Source organism: Triticum aestivum, chromosome 5B (assembly GCF_018294505.1).
Source record: "Triticum aestivum cultivar Chinese Spring chromosome 5B, IWGSC CS RefSeq v2.1, whole genome shotgun sequence".
Taxonomy (NCBI): Eukaryota; Viridiplantae; Streptophyta; class Magnoliopsida; order Poales; family Poaceae; genus Triticum; species Triticum aestivum.
Genome location: NC_057807.1, coordinates 113,407,987 through 113,433,110, shown reverse-complemented (window position 1 = coordinate 113,433,110; position 25,124 = coordinate 113,407,987). Strand labels below are relative to the sequence as shown.

Genomic DNA, 25,124 nt, shown 5'->3' with positions numbered 1-25,124 from the left:
GTGGCGGTCGGGGACGAGCGATGGTCTTTTCCTACCAATCTATCCCCCTAGGAACATGCGCGTAGTGCTTGATTCTTGCTAACTTCTAAATGTTTGCAATAAGCATATGAGTTCTTTTGACTAATGTTGAGTCCATGGATTATACACACTTTTACCTTTCCACCATTGCTAGCCTCCTCGGTGCCGTGCATTGCCCTTTCTCACCTTGAGACTTGGTGCAAACTTCACCGGTGCATCCAAACCCTGTGATACGATACGCTCTATCAAACATAAACCTCCTTATATCTTCCTCAAAACAGCCACCATACCTACCTATTATGGCATTTCCATAGCCATTCCGAGATATATTGCCATGCAACTTTCCACCGTTCCGTTCATCATCATTATGACATACTTTACTTTTGTCACATTGCCATTGCATGATCATGTAGTTGACATCGTATTTGTTACTATCTCTTTTTCCACACTTGTGCTTCAAAGTAGCACCTTGTTCTTCATGTAGTGACTCTCATATATTGTGCTTCAAAGTAGCACCATGTTTTTCATATAGTGAGTCTCATAGGTTGTCTTTTTCATACTAGTGGGAATTTTTCATTATAGAACTTGGCTTGTATATTCCTACTATGGGCTTCCTCAGATGCCCTAGGTCTTCGTGAGCAAGCAAGTTGGATGCACACCCACTAGTTTTCTTTTGATTGAGCATTCATTTATAGCTCTAGTGCATCCGTTGCATGGCAATCCCTACTCCTCATGTTGACATCAATTGATGGGCATCACCATAGCCCGTTGATTATCCTCTTCAATGTGAGACTTTCTCCTTTTTTGTCTTCTCCACACAATCCCCATCATCATATTCTATTCCACCCATAGTGCTATATCCATGGCTCACGCTCATGTATTGCGTGAAGGATGAAAAAGTTTGAGATTATTTAAGTATGAAACAATTGCTTGGCTTGTCATCGGGGGTATAGAAGTTGGGAACATCTTTGTGTGACGAAAATGAAGCATAGCCTAACTATATGATTTTGTAGGGATGAACTTTCTTTTTCCATGTTATTTTGAGAAGACATGATTACTTTGATTAGTATGCTTGAAGTGTTACTATTTCTTTTATCAATATGAACTTTTATTTTGAATCATTTGGATCTGAACATTCATGCCACAATAAAGAAAATTACATTGAGAATTATGCTAGGTAGCATTCCACATCAAAAATTCTCTTTTTATCATTTACCTACTCGAGGACGAGCAGGAATTAAGCTTGGGGATGCTTGATACGTCTCCAACGTATCTATATTTTTTTGATTGTTCCATGCTATTATATTACCCCTTTTGGATGTTTGTGGGCTTTATTTTACACATTTATATCATTTTTGGGACTAACCTACTAACCGGAGGCCCAGCCCGTATTGTTGTTTTTTTTGCATATTTCAGTATTTCGAAGAAAAGGAATATCAAACGGAGTCCAAACAGAATGAAACCTTTGGGAGCACGATTTTTGGAACGAACGTGATCCAGAGGAATTGGAGTGCAAGTCAAGAAGCAGCCGAGGTGGCCACGAGAGGGGAGGGCGCGCCCCCTATCTCGTGGACCCCTCGGGCGGCCACCGACGTACTTCTTCCTCCTATATAAGCCTACGTACCCCGAAAACATCCAGGGAGCCAACAAAACACAATTTCCACCGTCGTAACCTTCTGTATCCGTGAGATCGCATCTTGGAGCCTTCGCCGGCGCTCCGCCGGAGGGGGAATCGACCACGGAGGGCTTCTACATCAACACCATAGCCCCTCCGATGAGTTGTGAGTAGTTTACCACAAACCTTCGGGTCCATAGTTATTAGCTAGATGGCTTCTTCTCTCTTTTTGGATCTCAATACAATGTTCTCCCCCTCTCTTGTGGAGATCTATTCGATGTAAACTCTTTTTGCGGTGTGTTTGTCGAGATCCGATGAATTGTGGGTTTATGATCAAGTTTATCTATGAGAAATATTTGAATCTCCTCTGGATTCTTTTGTGTATGATTGAGTTATCTTTGTAAGTCTCTTCGAATTATCAGTTTGGTTTGGCCTACTAGATTGATCTTTCTTGCCATGGGAGAATTGCTTAGATTTGGGTTCAATGTTGCGGTGTCCTTACCCAGTGACAGAAAGGGTTGCAAGGCGCGTATTGTATTGTTGCCATCGAGGATAAAAAGATGGGGTTTATATCATATTGCATGAGTTTATCCCTCTACATCATGTCATCTTGCTTAATGCGTTACTCTGTTCTTTATGAACTTAATACTCTAGATGCAGGCAGGAGTCGGTCGATGTGTGGAGTAATAGTAGTAGATGCAGGCAGGAGTCGGTCTACTTGTTGCGGACGTGATGCCTATATACATGATCATGCCTAGATAATCTCATAATTATTCGCTTTGCTATCAATTGCTCGACAGTAATTTGTTCACCCACCGTAATACTTATGCTATCTTGAGAGAAGCCTCTAGTGAAACATATGGCCCCCGGGTCTATCTTTTATAATATTTGCTTTCAATCTACTTTTATTTGCCTCTTTACTTTTTGCATCTATATTATAAAATACCAAAAATATATTTATCTTATCATACTATCTCTATCAGATCTCAATTTCGCAAGTGGCCGTGAAGGGATTGACAACCCCTTTATTGTGTTGGTTGCGAGTTCTTTGTTTGTTTGTGTAGGTGCGTGGGACTTTTGAGGAGCCTCCTACTGGATTGATACCATGGTTCTCAAAAACTGAGGGAAATACTTACGCTACTAGTGTTGCGTCACCCTTTCCTCTTCAAGGAAAACCAACGCAAGCTCAAGATGTAGAAAGTGCCAATGGAAAGTAATTGGCAAGCACCTTGTTGTCGCGGGCCCCAGCAGCTTGCATTGCGATGGTGTAGATGCTGAGAAATTCCGGCGGGTGAGTCTTGCCATTATACTTTTCGCCAACGTCGGGCTTGAACATGCGGTGGGAGGGCCACTGGAACTGCCGCAGCTCACAGGTGTAGGCCGGACAACCCACCTCGTAAGGTAGGCCACCGTAGCCTCCTGGTGCTAGGTGGTCCATAGTGGGCCCTGTCCGTCTGTCCGACTGGTGGCACGCGTCACGCCGATGCTCGATGGTGGTTTGAGTGTCTTCATGAGCTCGCTCCCGAAGAACTTGGCGCTGGTTGTGATGGGTTCGCGGGTCGGACGACGCTATGGAGATATCATCACGAGCGTCGTCGCGATGGACCGACACCCGCGGTGGTCGGGATGGAGGAGGGGAGTGCACCGTGGCCGCATCGCCTCCGGCCCGGCCTCCGCTGGCGTGTGGTGGCCCGACAGAGCGACGGCCTACGGGTCCTGCCGGCCGCAACTCATCGTTGTTGGCGATGCCAACGAGGCTCCGGACGGTGGCCCTCCATTCGTCGAGCTTCTCCGCGGCGGGAGGAAAATCGAGGAGCAGCTGCGCGCGTGCTAGGGCTTCTGCTGGCGTGGGTGGCGGCGAAAGCTGGGTGGACCGTGATGCGCCTCGACTTCTAACCGTGTCAGAAGGAGCCGTGTCACGGCCCCGCAGCCATTCGCCATCTCCGTCAGCACCTCGGCGCGCATGCTGGCCTTCCTCATCATGTGAAGGGCACATGGAACTTTTCCCAGGACGGCGCCCAGGGTCACCAGCAGAGCGGCGCCGCTCGTCACGCACAACCTGAGAAGAGCGCGCCGTGGGCGCCAGTGTTGGCATCTTGGAGGCTGCCGCGCTGCCATCTGGCGGGATGGCGGCGCCCCTGGAGGGCCCCGCGCCGCCTACGGGGGGCCTGACTCCGTCTCTGGAGCCTGCAACTAGCGACTCGTCACCTGGCGCGCGAACGACGCCACTCGCCAGGCCTGGACCGCTAGGGTGATGTGAATGTTCACGGGCCGCACCATGGGTTCTCTCCGCGAATGGCCCGCTACTTGTCCGCACCGGTACTGTCAATCCGGTCCTGGATGAACCGATCACCGTGGTCGTCCTCTTCTTAGGAGCCATGGCGATGAAGAACAGCTAGGTCAACCGCTAGACCAGATCCTCACAATTGCGCCCCCTACCTGGCGCGCCAAAGATGTCGGTGGGAAACGACACCTATGGGATCACAAGAATCCCTACTACGGTTGCGGGGCGCGGGGTTGTGAGAAGAGCAGGATTAGTAGTTGGCACAAGAATCGTTTACCCAGGTTCGGGCCGCGAGGATGCGTAAAACCCTAGTCCTACTGTGGTGGATGTATTGAGTGTTCTTGAGCTTCCGATACGGGTGCTGCCTGGTTTGAAAGAGCCGAATCCCTTCCCTGTATGCCACGAGCCTCCTTTTATAGGCGAAGGGGCTGCCACAGCGGCACACAGGAGGTGGAAAGGCCTACAATGGTGCGAGCTTATCGCTCGTATTACACGACAAGATGCATTTAATGCATGGCTTAGGTGTCCCTCACTTTATCGGGGATGGGAGCGAGGCCCGTCCCGTCCGTCGCCGCTCCTCCTTGCTTCGACACGCGCCCTGGCCAGCGATGCATGTGGTTCCATGTAGGCAGGCAAGCAGCTGAGGTGGCGCGGTGGTGGAGCCTCAACGAAGATCTGCATGCCGCCACGCAGGTGCATGCTGAGTTGGCCTGGAAGCTGTGTGTTGCCACGCAGGTGCCTGTCCAGCTGGTTGGGCTGGCAGCTACATGCGAACGGCGGCGGGGAGTTGGTTGGTGCGGGCCTGGTAGTGGCCCCGCTGTCGCCTCCAGCAAGGGTCTTGCAGGTGGCCCGGCAAGGGTCTTGCCGAGTGGCCCAGCAAGGGTCTTGCCGTGGCGCGCTAGCGTCCTCGGCAAGGGTCTTGCTGGGGGTCTTGCGGATTCCTTTGGTAAGGATCTTGGTGAGGATTGTTGCTTTCCAATCCCCATCTGATCTTGAGCATTCTATGTCTTCACAAAGATCTGCATGCCACCATGGAGGTGCCTCCCGAGCCCTGGTCCAACGTGGTTGCTGGCGTTGGAGACCGTGGCTCGAGGGTGGCCCGCTCCACTGGTGCGGGCGATCTGCCCCGGCAAGGGGCTTGCTGGGGCTGCGGAGGCTGCCCCCGGCAAGGGCCTTGCCGGGGAAACCTGCTTTGCCCATCTGCACTTTGCGGCCTCGGTACTTTATGTTGTCTTGTTTGTCTCGAGCCTTTGGCTTCTCTCCGGCTTCCCTCTCTTGCCATGCTATGTGTGGAGATGGCGCGTGGCTCTGGCTGCCCGTGCACAAGTAAAGGGGTCAAAAGGAGAGCCCCTACTTTTGTACACCGACAATTTATTTCCTTATTTTATGATAAATGTTTATTATTCATGCTAGAATTGTATTAACCGGAAACATAATACATGTGTGAGTACATAGACAAACATAGTGTCACTAGTATGCCTCTACTTGACTAGCTCGTTAATCAAAGATGGTTAAGTTTCCTAACCATAGACATGAGTTGTCATTTGATTAACGGGATCACATCATTAGGAGAATGATGTGATTGACTTGACCCATTCCGTTAGCTTAGCACTTGATCGTTTAGTATGTTGCTATTGCTTTCTTCATGACTTATACATGTTCCTATAACTATGAGATTATGCAACTCCCGTTTACTGGAGGAACACTTTGTGTGCTACCAAACGTCACAATGTAACTGGGTGATTATAAAGGTGCTCTACAGGTGTCCCCGAAGGTACTTGTTGGGTTGGCGTATTTCAAGATTAGGATTTGTCACTTCGATTGTCGGAGAGGTATCTCTGAGCCCACTCAATAATGCACATCACTATAAGCCTTGCAAGCATTGTAACTAATGAGTTAGTTACAAGATGATGTATTATGGAACGAGTAAAGAGACTTGCCGGTAACGATATTGAACTAGGTATTGAGATACCGACGATCGAATCTCGGGCAAGTAACATACCGATGACAAACGGAACAACGTATGTTGTTATGCGGTTTGACCGATAAAGATCTTCGTAGAATATGTGGGAGACAATATGAGCATCCAGGTTCCGCTATTGGTTATTGACCGGAGATGTGTATCGGTCATGTCTACATAGTTCTCGAACTCGTAGGGTCCGCACGCTTAAAGTTTGATGACGGTTATATTATGAGTTTATGTGTTTTGATGTACCGAAGTTAGTTCGTAGTCCCGGATGAGATTGGGCACATGACGAAGAGTCTCGAAATGGTCGAGACGTAAAGATCGATATATTGAACGACTATATTCGGACATCGGAAAGGTTCCCAGTGATTCAGGTATTTATCGGAGTGCGAGGGGGTTATCGAATACCCCGGGGGGACTATTGGGCCTACATGGGCCATAGGGAAGAGGGAAGGCAGCCCACAAGGGGCAGCTGCGCCCCCTCCCTATAGGGGGTCCGAATTGGTCTAGGGAGGGGGGCACGCCCCCCCTTTCCTTCTCCTTTCCCTCTCCTTCCTTCCCCCTTCCTTTTCCTAGTTGGACTAGGAAAGAGGGGAGTCCTACTCCTACGGAGGAGGACTCCTCCCCTCCTTGGTGCGCCCCAAGGCTGGCCGGCCTCCGCCTTGCTCCTTTATATACGGGGGCAGGGGTACCGCTAGACACAACAATTGATCCCTTGGATCTCTTAGCCGTGTGCGGTGGCCCCCTCCACGATAATCCACCTCGATAATATCATAGCGGTGCTTAGGCGAAGCCCTGCGTCGGTAGAACATCACCATCGTCACCACGCCGTCGTGCTGACGGAATTCTCCCTCAAAGCTCGGCTGGATCGGAGTTCGAGGGACGTCATTGAGTTGAACGTGTGCAGAACTCGGAGGTGCCGTGCGTTCGGTACTTGATCGGTCGGATCGTGAAGACGTACGACTACATCAACCGCGATGTGCTAACGCTTCCGCTTTCGGTCTACGAGGGTACGTGGACACACTCTCCCCTCTTGTTGATTTGCATCACCATGATCTTGCGTGTGCGTAGGATTTTTTTTTTGAAATTACTACATTCCCCAACAGTGGCATCCGAGCCAGGTTTATGCGTAGATATTATATGCACGAGTAGAACACAAGTGAGTTGTGGGCGATACAAGTCATACTGCTTACCAGCATGTCGTACTTTGGTTCGGCGGTATTGTTGGATGAAGCGGCCCGGATCGACATTACGTGTACGCTTACGTGATACTGGTTCTACCGATGTGCTTTGCACACAGGTGGCTGGCGGGTGTCAGTTTCTCCAACTTTAGTTGAACCAGGTGTGGCTACGCACGGTCCTTGAGAAGGTTAAAACAACACTAACTTGATGAACTATCGTTGTGGTTTTGATGCGTAGGTAAGAACGATTCTTGCTCAGCCCGTAGCAGCCACGTAAAACTTGCAACAACAAAGTAGAGGACGTCTAACTTGTTTTTGCAAGGCATGTTGTGATGTGATATGGTCAAGGCATGATGCTATATTTTATTGTATGAGATGATCATGTTTTGTAACTGAGTTATCGGCAACTGGCAGGAGCCATATGGTTGTCGCTTTATTGTATGCAATGCAATCGCCCTATAATTGCTTTACTTTATCACTAAGTGGTAACGATAGTCGTAGAAGCAATAGTTGGCGAGACGACAACGATGCTGCGATGGAAATCAAGGTGTCGCGCCAATGATGATGGTGATCATGATGGTGCTTCGGAGATGGAGATCACAAGCACAAGATGATGATGGCCATAACATATCACTTATATTGATTGCATGTGATGTTTATCATTTATCCATCTTATCTTGCTTTGATTGACGGTAGCATTATAAGATGACCTCTCACTAAATTTCAAGATAAAAGTGTTCTCCTTGAGTATGCACCGTTTCCAAACGTCGTCGTGCCCAGACACCACGTGATGATCGGGTGTGATAAGCTCTACGTCCATCTACAACGGTGCAAGACAGTTTTGCACACACAGAATACTCAGGTTAAACTTGATGAGCCTAGCATATGCAGATATGGCCTCGAAAAACTGAGACCGAAAGGTGGAGCGTGAATCATATAGTAGATATGATCAACATAGTGATGTTCACCATTAAAAACTACTCCATTTCACGTGATGATCGGTTATGGTTTAGTTGATTTGGATCACGTGATCACTTAGATGATTAGAGAGATGTCTATCTAAGTGGGAGTTCTTAAGTAATATGATTAATTGAACTTAAATTTATCACGAACTTAGTCCTGGTAGTATTTTGCAAATCATGTTGTAGATCAATAGCTCGCATTGTTGCTTTCATATGTTTATTTTGATATGTTCCTAGAGAAAACTGTGTTGAAAGATGTTAGTAGCAATGATGCGGATTGGATCCGTGATCTGAGGATTGTCCTCATTGCTGCACAGAAGAATTATGTCCTTGATGCACCGCTAGGTGACGGACCTATTGCAGGAGCAGATGCAGATGTTATGAACGTTTGGCTAGCTCAATATGATGACTACTTGATAGTTTAGTGCACCATGCTTAACAGCTTAGAATCGGTACTTCAAAGACGTTTTGAACGTCATGGGCCATATGAGATGTTCCAGGAGTTGAAGTTAATATTTCAAGCAAATACCCAAGTTGAGAGATATGAAGTCTCCAACAAGTTCTATAGCTAAAGATGGAGGAGAATTGCTCAACTAGTGAGCATGTGCTCAGATTTTTTGGGTACTACAATCGCTTGAATCAAGTGGGAGTTAATCTTTGAGATAAGATAGTGATTGACAGAGTTCTCTAGTCACCATCACCAAGTTCGTAGAACTTCGTGATGAACTATAGTATGCAAAGGATGACGAAAATGATTCCCGAGCTCTTCGAGATGTTGAAATCAACGAAGGTAGAAATCAAGAAAGAGCATCAAGTGTTGATGATTGACAAGACCACTAGTTTCAAGAAAAGGGCAAAGGGAAAGAAAGGGAACTTCAAGTAGAATGACAAGCAAGTTGACACTCCCACGAAGAAGCCCAAAGTTGGACCAAAGCCTGAAACTGAGTGCTTACACTACAAAGGAAATGGTCACTGGAAACGGAAATGCCCTGAATATTTGGTGGATAAGAAGAATGGCAAAATGAACAAGGGTATATTTGATATACAGGTTATTGATGTGTGCCTTACTAGTGTTTATAGTAGCCCCTGAGTATTTGATACTTGTTAGGTTGCTAAGATTAGTAACTCGAAACAGGAGTTACATAATAAATAGAGACTAGTTGAGGGGAAGTGACGATGAGTGTTGGAAGTAGTTCCAAGATTGATATGATCATCATCACACACTCCCTATACTTTCGGGATTAGTGTTAAACCTAAATAAATGTTATTTGGCATTTGCGTTGAGCATGAATATGATTTGATCATGTTTATTGCAATACGGTTATTCATTTAAAGTCAGAGAATAATTGTTGTTCTGTTTACATGAATAAAACCTTTAGTGGTCATACACCCAATGAAAATAGTTTGTTGGATCTCGATCGTAGTGATACACATATTCATAATATTGATGCCAAAAGATGCAAAGTTAATAATGATAGTGCAACTTATTTCTGGCACTGCCGTTTGGGTCATATCGGTATAAAGCGCATGAAGAAACTCCATAAAGATGGATTTTCGGAATCACTTGGTTATGAATCATTTGATGCTTGTGAACCGTGCCTTTTGGGTAAGATGACTAAAACTCCGTTCTCTAGAACAATGGAACGAGCTACTGACTTGTTGGAAATAATACATGCTGATTTATGCAGACCAATGAGTATTAAGGCTTGTGGCGGGTATCATTATTTTCTGACCTTCACAGATGATTAGAGCAGATATGGGTATATCTACTTGATGAAACATAAGTCTGAAATAGTTAAAAGGTTCAAAGAATTTCAGAGTGAAGTGGAAAATCATCGTAACAAGAAAATAAAGTTTCCGCGATCTAATCATGGAGATGAATATTTGGGTTACGAGTTTGGCCTTTAGTTAAAACAATGTGGAAAAGTTTCACAAACTCATGCCACCTGGAACACCACAGCGTACGGTGTGTCCGAACGTCATAACCGCACTTTATTTGATATGGTGCGATCAATGATGTCTCTTACCGATTTACCAATATTGTTTTGGGGTTATGCATTAGAGATAGTTGCATTCACATTAAATAGGGCACCATCTAAATCCATTGAGACGACACCGTATGAACTATGGTTTAGCAATAAACCTAAGATATCGTTTTCTTAAAGTTTGGAGTTGCGATGCTTATGTGAAAAAGTTTCAACCTAATAAGCTCGAACCCAAATCGGAGAAATGTGTCTTTATAGGATACCCAAAGGAAACTGTTGGGTACACCTTCTATCACAGATCTGAAGGCAAGACATTCGTTGCTAAGAATGGATCCTTTCTAGAGAAGAAGTTTCTCTCGAAAGAAGTGAGTGGGAGAAAAGTAGAACTTGATGAGGTAATAGTACCTTCTCCCGAATTGGAAAATAGTTCATCACTGAAATCAGTTCCAGTGATTCCTACACCAATTAGTGAGGAAGCTAATGATGATGATCATGAAACTTCAGATCAAGTTACTACAGAACCTCGTAGGTCTTCCAGAGTACGGTTTGCACCAGAGTGGTACGGTAATCCTGTTCTGGAAGTCATGTTACTAGACCATGATAAACCTACGAACTATGAGGAAGCGATGATGAGCCCAGATTCCGCGAAATGGCTGGAGGCCATGAAATCTGAGATAGGATCCATGTATGAGAACAATGTGTGGACTTTGGTGGACTTGCCCGATGATCGGCAAACCATAGAAAATAAATGGATCTTCAAGAGGAAGACGGGCGTTGATAGTAGTGTTACTATCTACAAAGCTCGACTTGTCGCAAAAAGGTTTTTGACAAGTTCAAGGTGTTGACTACAATGAGATTTTCTCAACTGTAGCGATGCTTAAGTATGTCCGAATCATGTTAGCAATTTCCACATTTTATGAAATCTGGCAAATGGATGTCAAAACGGCATTCCTTAATGGTTTTCTTAAAGAAGAGTTGTATATGATGCAACCAGAAGGTTTTGTCAATCCTAAAGGTGCTAACAAAATGTGCAAGCTCCATCGATCCATCTATGGGCTGGTGCAAGCATCTCGGATTTGGAATATACGCTTTGATAAGTTGATCAAAGCATATAGTATTATACGGACTTGCAGTGAAGCCTGTATTTACAATAAAGTGAGTGGGAGCACTACAGCCTTTCTGACAAGTAGATGTGAGTGACATATTGTTGATTAGAAATGATGTAGAATTTTTCTGGAAAGCATAAAGAAGTGTTTGAAAGGAGTTCTTTAAAAGAAAGACCTCAGTAAAGCTACTTACATATTGAGCATCAAGATCTATTGAGATAGATCAAGACGCTTGATAAGATTTTCAATGAGTACATACCTTGACAAGATTCTGAAGTAGTTCAAAACGGAACAATCAAAGAAAGAGTTCTTGCCTGTGTTGCAAAGGTATGAAATTGAGTAAGACTCAAATCCCGACCACGGCAGAAAATAGAAAGAGAATGAAAGTCATTCCCTATGCCTCAGTCATAGGTTCTATAAAAGTATGCCATGCTATGGACCAGACATATTGTATACTATGCCCTGGTTTGGCAAGGGAGTACAATGGTGATCTAGGAGTAGATCACTGGACATTGGTCAAAATTATCCTTAGTGGAACAAGGATATGTTTCTCGATTATGTAGGTGCAAGACGTTCGTCGTAAAGGGTTACGTCGATGAAAGATTTGACACTGATCCAGATGACTCTAAGTGTCAATCTGGATAGATATTAAAAGTGGGAGCAATTAGCTAGATTAGCTCCGTACAGAGTATTGTAGACATAGAATATTTTTGCAAAATACATACGACTTTGAATGTGACAGACCCGTTGACTAAAATTCTCTCACGAGCAAAACATGATCACACTTTAGTAAACCCTTTGGGTGTTGGTCATATGAGGATGTGAACTATGGGTGTTAATCATATGCAGATATGAATATTGGTGTTAAATCACATGGCGATGTGAAGTAGATTATTGACTCTAGTGCAAGTGGGAGACTGAAGGAAATATGCCCTAGAGGAAATAATAAAGTTATTATTTATTTCCTTATTTCATGATAAATGTTTGTTATTCATGCTAGAATTGTATTAACCGGAAACATAATACATGTGTGAATACATAGACAAACATAGTGTCACTAGTATGCCTCTACTTGACTAGCTCGTTAATCAAAGATGGTTAAGTTTCCTAACCATAGACATGAGTTGTCATTTGATTAACGGGATCACATCATTAGAAGAATGATGTGATTGACTTGACCCATTCTGTTAGCTTAGCACTTGATCATTTAGTATGTTGCTATTGCTTTCTTCATGACTTATACATGTTCCTATAACTATGAGATTATGCAACTCCCGTTTACCGGAGGAACACTTTGTGTGCTACCAAACGTCACAACGTAACTGGGTGATTATAAAGGTGCTCTACAGGTGTCTCCGAAGGTACTTGTTGGGTTGGCGTATTTCAAGATTAGGATTTGTCACTCCGATTGTCGGAGAGGTATCTTCGGGCCCACTCGGTAATGCACATCACTATAAGCCTTGCAAGAATTGTAACTAATGAGTTAGTTACAGGACGATGTATTACAGAACGAGTAAAGAGACTTGCCGGTAACGAGATTGAACTAGGTATTGAGATACCGACGATCGAATCTCGGGCAAGTAACATACCGATGACAAAGGGAACAATGTATGTTGTTATGCGGTTTGACCGATAAATATCTTCATAGAATATGTGGGAGCCAATATGAGCATCCAGGTTCCGCTATTGGTTATTGACCGGAGACGTGTCTCGGTCATGTCTACATAGTTCTTGAACCCGTAGGGTCCGCACGCTTAAAGTCTGATGACGGTTATATTATGAGTTTATGTATTTTGATGTACCGAAGATAGTTCGGAGTCCCGGATGAGATCGGGGACATGACGAGGAGTCTCAAAATGGTCGAGACGTAAAGATCGATATATCGAACGACTATATTCGGACATCGGAAAGGTTCAAGTGATTCGGGTATTTATCGGAGTGCCGGGGGGTTATCGGAAACCCCAGGGGGACTATTGGGCCTACATGGGACATAGGGAAGAGGGGAGGCAGCCCACAAGGGGCAGCTGCGCCCCCTCCCTATAGGGGGTCCGAATTGGAGTAGGGAGGGGGGCGCCCTCCCCCCCCTTTACTTCTCCTTTCCCTCTCCTTCCTTCCCCTTCCTTTTCCTAGTTGGACTAGGAAAGAGGGGAGTCCTACTCCTACTAGGAGGAGGACTCCTCCCCTCCTTGGTGCGCCCCAAGGCTGGCCAGCCTCCCCGCTTGCTCCTTTATATATGGGGGCAGGGGGGCACCTCTAGACACAACAATTGATCCCTTGGATCTCTTAGCCGTGTGCGGTGCCGCCCTCCACGATAATCCACCTCGATAATATCGTAGCGGTGCTTAGGCAAAGCCCTGCGTCGGTAGAACATCATCATCGTCACCACGCCGTCGTGCTGACGAAACTCTCCCTCAAAGCTCGGCTGGATCGGAGTTCGAGGGACGTCATCGAGTTGAACGTGTGCAGAACTCGGAGGTGTCGTGCGTTCGGTACTTGATCGGTCGGATCGTGAAGACGTACAACTACATCAACCGCGTTGTGCTAACGCTTCCGCTTTCGGTCTACGAGGGTACGTGGACACACTCTCCCCTCTCGTTGCTTTGCATCACCATGATCTTGCGTGTCGTAGGAATTTTTTTGAAATTACTACATTCCCCAAAAATTATTTTTACCAATGCTTTGGGATTTTATGACATATCGCAAACATTTTTGTTTCACAACTTGAAGCAGTAATAATTTTGCTTGCAATTTAAATTTGGATTTGACTTTGATTTTTATCAAGTGGCAATTAAACTTAGCAAAATAAGATGACAAGGCATCTTAGCAAGGGATCACTATAGCATGATTATTGGGGTGTTACACCTACAAGGCCCAAAGGAACTCCACGGAGAAACCATCCGGACCCGGCGCTCTGCACGTGGGCATGGCTTAAACCGCACACCAAATCTCGTCCTCGGAGACGGGTTGATCAAGTGTGTGAAGATTGAAGTGTGAGGATGGATATATTCTAGGGCAAGGGTGAAAGCACGCTCCTCAGAGGAACCAACGATGGACGAGAAGTGGTTGAAAGCCATGTCAGCAAGGACATCAGGTTCATGAACTGTGTTATCTACAAACTTGAGAGCGAACATGAGGTTCATTTGCCTGCGGTACGCAGCGCGGACACGAAGGAATGTAGCACTCATGTTACCGTGCTTGAGCTAGGAAAAGCAGGTGTGTTGCCTTGCGATGGAGCAATTCAGGGACGCAAACCCAAGATAAGAAGCCTCCATGCGTCGGCGCGACCAGGTTTTGAAGGAGGACAAAGGGTGGAGATCCTGCGCGACGTTGAGCCAAGTGATGAGCTCATGCGACTAAAAGCTGTAGCACAATGTTGCCAATGGATTTGGCACTCCACCGCCGTAGGCTGCGAGCCATGGCCTTCATTTGTTCCACAATGCATCGAAATGGTTCGGTGTCGGGATCAACGGAGTTCCACGCCTCAGAAATCACAAGATGGAAGCCATTTAGCTTGGACCAATAACACTCGAAATGACACCGTCTAGCTCCTGGCAAAGGCGCGACATAGTCAAGAAGAAGGGGGCGATGGTCGGATACAGCGGAAGAGACACCGCAAAAGGTAATGCGGGTGCTCGGAGCTCCTAGAAGAGTAAAGTAAGCGGTCCTTGCGGACCAACATTGGGTTGTCACGTTCACTGGACTAGGTGTATCACCACTCATGCATGTACATATCACGCAATCCCTCATTCCCAAGGAATCGACGAAAGCGGATCATGATGCGACGGTTGAGGTTAGGGTTATCCTTGTCTTCCGCCAAGAGGATCATATTGAAGTCTCCCCCGTAAGTCAAGGTACAGTCGGGGAAGCACAAACATCATGGGGACCCGCGAGGAACACAATCTTGTCATTGTCCCCAAATTATGTCGTACAGATCTAGTTAAAATGTCAATGCTTTCCAAATTAAACAAAATATTTAGAAGAAAATATCAACAACTATAATATTGAATAAGTACATCGTAAAAATATATCTAATTATGAATAAATTTATATTTAGTTGATATTTCTTATCTTCATACTAGCCTTTTATCTTTAGGGAAACAATTTTTATTTAGCAGATTTAAAAATATATCAAATCAGTTAAAATATAAAAAATACTATATATTGCAAAAATAAAAATACTATATTGCAAAAGTATTGTCGTAAGAGTTTGATGAAGGTCATCTCCAAAAAAAAAAGAGTTTGATGAAGGGATAATAAATCAAGACGGAGTTGTACTGGTGGTACACAAATACAGTACACGGCCGACTAGCTAGCTGTCCCACTAGGGCCCAATAATAACTCTGGCACTCGAGTTCAGTTGTACGTATACGTAGCGATCTTGTCTCAAAGAAAAAAACGTATACGTAGCGATCTCCACACCACCAATATTCCAAAGTTCAAACCAAACACGAGATGCAAAGCAAAGCAAACCACCTATATTAACGTACACGCACGTACACAGTTCCGACCCACCAATCGATCGAGCGCTCGTCGTGTCGTGTCGCGTCGAAGATCATCGACCGCCGTCGTCCCGACCTCATGGCCACCTCCGGCCACATCGTCGTCGACTTCGGCACCGATGAAGATGCTTCGGCGGGTCAGCCGCCCGTCGCGCCAGTGCCGTACCGGCTGTCCTTCACTGACCTGTCGTACACCGTCAGGACGCGCGGCGGCAGGCTGGCGAGCCTGCTGTCCCGCGCCAGGGCGTCCACGGATTCGCCATCACCGTCAACCACCAGGGCGCTGCTGGACGGCATCTCCGGCGAGGCCCGGGAAGGGGAGCTCTTCGCTGTGATGGGCGCCAGCGGGTCCGGCAAGTCTACCCTCGTCGACGCGCTCGCCGGCCGGATCGAGCGGGAGAGCCTCCACGGCACCGTCACTCTCAACGGCGAGCCCCTCCACGGCCGCCGCCTCCGCGCCATCTCCGCGTACGTCATGCAGGACGATCTGCTGTACCCGATGCTCACGGTGCGGGAGACGCTGATGTACGCCGCTGAGTTCCGCCTCTCCCGCGCGCTCTCCCCGGCAAGGAAGCGCGAACGCGTCGACGCGCTCATCTACCAGCTCGGCCTCACCAGCGCTGCCGACACCGTCATCGGCGACGAGGGGCACCGTGGGGTGTCAGGAGGCGAGAGACGCCGTGTCTCCATCGGCACGGACATCATCCACGACCCGATCCTGCTGTTCCTCGACGAGCCCACCTCCGGGCTCGACTCGGCGAGCGCGTTCATGGTGGTACAGGTGCTCCTCGACATCGCGCGGAGCGGCAGCGTCGTTGTGATGACCATCCACCAGCCCAGCGCTCGGATCCTCGGCATCCTTGGCCGCCTCCTGCTCCTCTCTCGCGGCCGCACCGTCTACGCCGGCACGCCTGCCGGCCTCATACCCTTCTTCCACGAGTTCGGCAAGCCCATCCCGGAGAACGAGAACCCGGCCGAGTTCGCGCTGGACACCATCAGAGAACTCGAGCGCCAGCCTGATGGCGCTGCGCTGCTCGCCGACTTCAACGCCAGGTGGCAAGCAGACCACAGGATCATCGAGACTGTCAACACGATGCCGCTAGAGGTCGCCATATCCGAGAGCGTCTGTCGTGGGAAGCTGGTGGCCGGGACTGTCACAGGGACGGCGTCGTCGGTGCCGACGTACGCGAACCCGCTGACGGTGGAGGTGTGGGTGCTGATCAAGCGCTCCTTCACCAACACGCGGCGCATGCCGGAGCTCTTCGGCATGCGCCTGAGCACCATCATGATGACGGGGCTCATCCTGGCGACCATCTTCCTGCGCCTCGACGACACGCCCAAGGGCGTCCAGGAGCGGCTGGGCTTCTTCGCCATGGGAATGTCCACCATGTTCTACGTCTGCGCTGACGCGCTGCCTGTCTTCGTCCAGGAGCGACACATCTACCTCCGCGAGACGGCGCACAACTCGTACCGCCGCTTGTCCTACGTGCTCGCCAACTCCGTCGTGTCTTTCCCGCCGCTGGTCATCCTGTCCCTGGCGTTCGCGGTGACCACGTTCTTCGCCGTGGGCCTCGCCGGCGGGGGCGCCTCGTTCGCCTTCTTTGCGCTGATCATTCTCGCGTCGCTGTGGGCGGGCAGCGGGTTCGTGACGTTCCTGTCGGCGGTGGTGCCGCACGTGATGGTGGGCTACACGGTGGTGGTGGCCATCCTCGCCTACTTCCTCCTGTTCTCCGGCTTCTTCATCAACCGGGACAGGATTCCCAACTACTGGATATGGTTCCACTACATTTCACTCGTCAAGTATCCCTACCAAGCTGTGTTGCAGAACGAGTTCGGCGACGCCAGCCGGTGCTTCGCGCGCGGGGTACAGATGTTCGAGGGGACACCCATCGCCGGCATGACGGAGGCCGTGAAGTTGAAGGTGCTCGGCGCGATCAGTGCGACTCTCGGCACAAACATGACGGCTGCCACGTGCGTCGTGACCGGCGCCGACGTGCTAAGGCAGCAGGCCGTCACGGACCTCGGGAAGTGGATGTGCCTCCTGGTTACTGCGGCATTCGGCTTCTTCTTCCGTGCTCTCTTCTACGTCGTCTTGCTCGTCGGGAGCAAGAACAAGCGCAAGTAGACCGCCATCGAGAAATCATTAAATTTGCTCTGTTTCTTCTCAAATACAAATATCTGTAGTATAGGAACCATACGTAATTGATTTATCTGTTGATTTATATATATTCGAGTTGTTCGATCTCTAGGTGCTTTTCAGCTTTTGCATAGTGGATTGTCCGAATGAGACAGAGACCTGACCTGTGTCCCAAGTCCTACCAGCTTATTTTCAGACACCCAACTCAATTCCTTTTGAATAAATATATAATGACCTTCACTTACTCTTTCTTTTTTCAGAATTCGCTGTTTTGGTTTTTTTTTTGAAACTTCTGCTTTGATATTACTCAGCTGCTACAATGTCTCAACTATCCACGTAATAATTTCCAAACAACCTCCTTTCCTTTGTTCTGGAGTAGTTGGTGCAACCTTCTACCTTTTGCTAGTGGAACACAATCTCTCGCCTTGAAACCATGTCGTCAAATTAGGCACACCCAACTTCCAGAATTTTAACACAAATTATGCATCTCCCTGAAACTAGATTCACAAGTCTTGGCAATCAAATCTAAAATATTACTACTCCTTTCGATCCATATTACTTGTCTTTCTTTTTAAGCACTGATCGTAGAACAATTGTTCTACGGTATTTTTATTAATTAAATATATATCTTACAAAGCAAAAATCCATATTACTTGTCGCTGACCGAAGAGTATTCGTCACATGACATAGACAATAAGAAACTCTGTAATTGTTTTCTGCGACCATAGCTACCTTGTACACGATATGTACACACAAGTAACATGTCTGTGGACACTGGAAACATATTTGAAGGGCCCAAAGAGGATTCTAGAAGAAGATTAAACTCCTCCTATGTATTGCAAATCTGAAGCACTTGCATTGTATTATGAATTTTTTTTGTTCAATCGAGGATGACTACAATAGAATCTGTGTTTGAGGTGAAAAAAGAGAAAGACAATCTATGTCATTCGATTAGAGACCGAATGGCACAAATTTTGGTGGAGGGTATGTTGCCGCTTAATGTACATTTTACGACTCCCCCTCCCACCCAGCGTTAGATAGAAATACCTCTATAATACATAGGGAAATGAAAGTAAATGAAATGATCATCGATTTTGATACATAGGGAAAGCTTCATACAAATTTTGTATCATTAAACTAAAGTTACTATTAAGTTTATCTATTTGATCTAGTATGCCATTGTGACGCCCGGATAATTAAGCTACAATAACTCTCTTCTAATGATGCCACGTCACCATGTTATCTGTTGTTAATCCCGCGATTGTTCAATCCCGTTCGAATCCAAAATTAAAATTCAAGTCAAACTCAAACATTTTCAAATGTCTAAAATAAAATGTTCCTCATGTGGCAAATTTTCATTTGTTAATATTGGTGGTGAACCAACATTTTTTTGCAAAGTAATTTAGTGCCCTAATCTAGAGAAAACAAAAAAGAGGTTACAAGACAGCAAAAGCAAAAGAAAAAGGGCCACAACCCCCCTGCCCACCTGGGCCTCAGCCAACCGGCCCACCCAACTGGCCGGCCCAGCCGCCAGTTACCTAACCCCCCACTCCCCGCTGACCTGGCCCATTACCCGCAGATCCCCTCCCCTCGATCCCCCAGGTTCTCTCTTTCCCTCTCCCGATCCGATCTGGGTCGGGATCGACCCCGCTTCGCCCCGATGACCGCGCCACGCCGCCTGGTGCTACTCGACGCCGTCTCCCCCATCGCGCGACGCCGTCGCCTCACCGCCTGACACCGCCGTCGCGCGGAGCCGCCTCGTCGGACCGCCTCGTCGTCGACCCGACGCCGTCGCCCGTCGTCACCGCCACCCCGTCGCCGTCCCGTCGTCGACCGCGGCCAGCCCCGAGCCTGCGCGCCGCCACCTCGCCGTCGCTACCTCACCTCGCCCCCGAGCCAATCCCCAACGCCCGTCTACGCCGCCCCGTTCCCGGTCTGGAACTCGGGCTCGACCCCGACGCCATCGCCGCTCGGAGCCTGTAACGCCCCGAATCTAATGCGCCAGGTGTCTTCCAGTTATTCGCCTTCGTTGCCATGTCATCTGCTTGCGTGTTGCACTTTGCCATGTCATCATATGCATTTTATCTGCATGCTTTTCAAAACTTGCATCCGTGCGGGTCTCCCAGTTCCTTCCGTTGTCTGTTCTGAGCCCAACCACACTCGCACGAGCCCGCGGCACCTCCGAAATATTATTTTATAAATGACATAAAAATGTTCTCGGAATGGGCTGAAAGTTGGCGTGCGGTCTTGTTATAGTGTAGGTAGACCGTCTGCCAAGTTACGTCGCATTAGGAGTCCGCTTGATAGCCCAACCATCGTTCGTAGCGGCGGCGTCGCCGGTTTATTCGTCGGTTGTTTTCGATCTCCGAAAACCCTTCCCGGGCTGCACTTCCCTTCTCTCCCCTCAGCCCAAGCCCACTCTTCACAGCCCACTAACCCCTCCTGCAGCCCACCTAGAACCCTCTCCGACCGGATCCGTCGGATCGCCATCGGAGGGCTAGGAACCGACCTCAAACCCCCCTAACCCTAGTCCTCACCCTATATATACACCCCCCTGAGGGAGTCCTGGACTACGGGGTGTCCGGATAGCCGAACTATCATCATTGGCCAGACTCCAAGACTATGAAGATACAAGATTGAAGACTTCGTCCCGTGTCCGGATGGGACTTTCCTTGGCGTGGAAGGCAAGCTTGGCAATACGGATATGTAGATCTCCTGCCATTGTAACCGACTCTGTGTAACCCTAGCCCTCTCCGGTGTCTATATAAACCGGAGGGTTTTAGTCCATAGGACGAACAACAATCATACCATAGGCTAGCTTCTAGGGTTTAGCCTCCTTGATCTCGTGGTAGATCTACTCTTGTACTACCCATATCATCAATATCAATCAAGCAGGAGTAGGGTTTTACCTCCATCGAGAGGGCCCGAACCTGGGTAAAAACATCGTGTCCCTTGTCTCCTGTTACCATCCGCCTAGACGCACAGTTCGGGACCCCCTACCCGAGATCTGCCGGTTTTGACACCGACATTGGTGCTTTCATTGAGAGTTCCTCTGTGTCGTCGCCTATAGGCCCGATGGCTCCTTCGATCATCAACAACGACGCGGTCCAGGGTGAGACTTTTCTCCCCGGACAGATCTTCGTATTCGGCGACTTTGCACTGCGGGCCAATTCGCTTGGCCATCTGGAGCAGATTGAAAGCTACGCCCCTGGCCATCAGGTCAGATTTGGAAGTTTGAACTTCACGGCCGACATCCGCGCAGACTTGATCTTCGACGGATTCGAGCCACAGCCGTGCGCGCCGCACTGTTACGATGGGCGTGATTGAGCTCTGCCGCCGAACAGTGTCCTGGAGGCCGCACAAGAGTCCGCTCCGACCCTTAACTCGGAGCCGACTGCGCCGATCGAGGATGGGTGGCTAGACACCGCCTCGGGGGCTGCTACCTCTACGGCGATGGAGCCGAATACCGACCTTGTCCCTTGTGAAGCTCGTGACTCCAAGGTGCCGGACTCCTCGCCGGACTCCGAACCTCCCGCGCCCCTACCAATCGAATCCAATTGGGCGTCGATCATGGAGTTCACCGCTGCGGACATCTTTCAGCACTCGCCTTTTGGCGACATCCTGAATTCGCTAATGTATCTCTTGTTATCAGGAGAGCCCTGGCCGGATCACGGTCAGGATGGTTGGGATGCGGACGACGAAGGAATTCAAAGCCCACCCACCACCCACTTTGTAGCCACTGTCGACGACCTAACCGACATGCTAGACTTCGACTCCGAAGACATCGACGATATGGACGACGACGCCAGAGACGACCAAGAATCAGCGCCTACTGGGCACTGGAAAGCCACCTCGTTATACGACATATACATGGTGGACATCCCAAACGATGGGAGTGGCGATGGAACAGCGGAGGAAGACCCCTCCAAGAAACAACCTAAGCGCCGGCGTCAGTGGCGCCGCTCTAAATCCTGCCACAGCAAGAATGGAGATTCCGGCACCGGAGATAATAACACCCCAGACAGTGCCGAAGACAACCCCCTCCAGCAAGATTCAGCATAGGAGGACGGAGAAGCCAGCCCTCACGAGAGAGCGGCAGACGAAGAGGTAGAGGACGATAATTACATGCCTCCCTCTGGAGACGAGGCAAGCCTCGACGACGATGAATTCGTCGTGCCTGAGGATCCCGTCGAACAAGAGCGTTTCAAACGCAGGCTTATGGCCACGGCAAGCAGCCTCAAGAAAAAGCAACAACAGCTTAGAGCTGACCAAGATTTGCTAGCCGACAGATGGACTGAAGTCCTTGCGCCCGAAGAGCATGAACTCGAACGCCCCCCCCCCCAAAGCTACCCCAAACGCAAGCTGCTACCCCCGATTAGAGGAGGAAGCATATAAACCTACATCACCAGCGCACAATACGGCTGACCGGCCACCTCGTGGCCGCGACAGAGAGGCCTCTAGGCCCTCCACTAAAGCCATACCCCGGCATCGCTCGAAAAGTACAAAGCCATGGGGGAATGCGTCGGACTTGCGAGACATATTGGAGGATAAGGCAAGACAATCAAGATCGATCTACGGATCACGTGGGCGCCCCACGATACGCGACGACAACCGTCGCGCCGGATACAGCAAGTCCGGCCGGGCCGAACACAGTAGACAAAGCTCGTTTGAGCTACGTCGTGATATAGCCCAATATAGAGGCGCCGCACACCCACTATGCTTCACAGATGAAGTAATGGATCATCAAATCCCCGAAGGGTTTAAACCCGTGAATATTGAATCCTATGATGGCACAACAGACCCCGCGGTTTGGATCAAAGACTATCTCCTTCATATCCACGTGGCCCGCGGTGATGATCTCCACGCCATCAAATACCTCCCACTCAAGCTTAAAGGACCAGCTCGGCATTGGCTTAACAGCTTGCCAGCAGAATTAATTGGGTGCTGGGAGGACCTGGAAGCTGCATTCCTTGATAACTTCCAGGGCACGTATGTGCGACCACCAGACGCTGACGACCTAAGCCATATAATTCAGCAGCCAGACGAATCGGCCGGACAATTCTGGACACGGTTCTTAACCAAGAAAAATCAAATCGTCGACTGTCCGGATGCGGAGGCCCTTGCAGCCTTCAAACATAACATCCGAGACGAGTGGCTTGCCCGGCACCTAGGACAGGCAAAGCCGAAATCCATGGTAGCCCTCACATCACTCATGACCCGCTTTTGCGCGGGAGAGGATAGCTGGCTAGCCCGCAGTAACAACCTCAACAAAAATTCTGGCAGTCCGGATGCCAAGGACCGCAATGGCAGGTCGCGTCGCAACAAACACAAACGCCGCATTAACGGCGAAAATACTGAAGATATGGCAGTCAACGCCGGATTCAGAGGCTCCAAACCCGGTCAGCAGAAAAAGGCATTCAAAAGAACTACTCCGGGTCCGTCCAATTTGGACCGAATACTCGACCGCTCGTGCCAGATACACGGCACCCCCGAAAAGCCAACTAATCACACCAACAGGGATTGTTGGGTATTCAAGCAGGCAGGCAAGTTAATCGCCAAAAACAATGACAAGGGGTTGCATAGCGATGACGAGGAAGAGACCCGGCCGCCGAACAATAGTGGACAGAAGGGTTTCCCCCCACAAGTGCGGACGGTGAACATGATATACGCAACCCACATACCCAAAAGGGAGCGGAAGCGTGCACTCAGGGACGTATACACGATGGAGCCAGTCGCCCCAAAGTTTAACCCATGGTCCTCCTGCCCGATCACTTTTGATCGAAGGGACCACCCCACCAGCATCCTCCATGGTGGGTTCGCCGCATTGGTTCTAGACCCAATCGTCGATGGATTTCACCTCACCAGAGTCCTAATGGACGACGGCAGCAACCTGAACCTGCTCTATCAAGATACAGTGCGCAAGATGGGCATAGACCCCTCAAGGATTAAACCCACAAAAACGACCTTTAAAGGCGTCATACCAGGTGTAGAGGCCAATTGTACAGGCTCAGTTACACTGGAAGTGGTCTTCGGATCCCCGGATAACTTCCGAAGCGAGGAGTTAATCTTCGACATAGTCCCGTTCCGCAGCGGCTATCATGCACTGCTCGGACGAACCGCGTTTGCAAAGTTCAATGCGGTGCCGCAGTACGCATACCTCAAGCTCAAGATGCCAGGCCCTCGAGGAGTCATCACGGTCAACGGAAACACTGAACGCTCCCTCCAAACGGAGGAGCATACAGCGGCTCTCGCGGCAGAAGTGCAGAGCAGCCTCTTAAGGCAATTCTCGAGTCCGGCCGTTAAGCGATCGGACACTGCTAAGCGCGCCCGGAGTAACATACAACAAGACCACCTGGCACGTTCTGAGCACGCGTAGCAATGCGGCCCCAACCCCAGCCCTCGCAAAATTGCAAGACCGGTACTTTGCGTACATCATTACGCTCTGGAGATACCATGGGCATAGGGGAGGGGCACGACCACGGCAGGCCCAGAGTGCGGCTCAACCGCACCAGGGGCTCCCAAGTGTGTCATCCTTTTTCTTTCCTTTTTTTCTTATCCTTAGGACTCCATTTACCAGAGGCCCTATCCGGCAGTAGACCTGCCGAACTCACGATGCAACAGCCAGGGAAGGAGAAAGGCTGCGACGAGTATCCAGGTGGTCTCCATTAAGAGCATTAAATCTGTTTTATACACCATTCCGCAGCCTACCCCTGGAGGGGGACATGTTTAATAGTCCCACCCCTTGCTTATCGCACTATTTGTATCGTTCTGCATTCATGGCAGTATTTCTTGAATAAACAATGCATCGCTTTTTGCCTATAATTGCATTCCTTTCTTATACATATGTTCATTTATGACATGTTGCATCCGTATACTTTGGTACGGCTAAATACACCAGGGGCTTAAGTTCCCCACATTATGGTGTGATAAGTCCGAACACTTTCACAAGTGCGGCACCCCAAACTTATAGCATTATATGCATCGGCTCCGAATCATGTCTTGGGTCAATAGTTGGGTTTGCCCGGCTCCCATGTTTTGGTACCTTACATTCCGTTATATCGGCTAAGGTAGCGCTGGGAGAAGCACTGCGATTGTGCCCCAGTTGAGCTGGGCGAGCACCTCAGTGGAGAAAGCTAAAACTGCCGTCATGATGAGGCGAGAGCCGGTCGCTGTTCGAGAGGTTTTTTCGAGTCCCTAAAGACTTATGCCGCTTAGAGCGAGGAACCGGCTTTGTCTGACCCAGGCGTGGATAGCGCCCCGAATTCGGCCTTCTGAACACTAGGGGCTTCGCCGAAATTTAGAATTATAGAATTCTATGGCTAAGTGAGAGTGTTCAAGCATTATAAGTCCGGTTGCCTCGTCCGTTGTGTT

General features: G+C 48.8%; 1 protein-coding gene across 1 annotated transcript; it reads left to right on the top strand.

The window, feature by feature from the left end:
* Positions 1-15,518: 15,518 nt before the first annotated feature.
* On the top strand, positions 15,519-17,993 carry LOC123110690 (ABC transporter G family member 5-like). Its single transcript, XM_044531281.1, has one exon. It carries the CDS (start codon positions 15,696-15,698, stop codon positions 17,739-17,741), a length of 2,046 nt encoding a protein of 681 aa, XP_044387216.1. The 5' UTR covers positions 15,519-15,695; the 3' UTR covers positions 17,742-17,993.
* Positions 17,994-25,124: the final 7,131 nt, after the last annotated feature.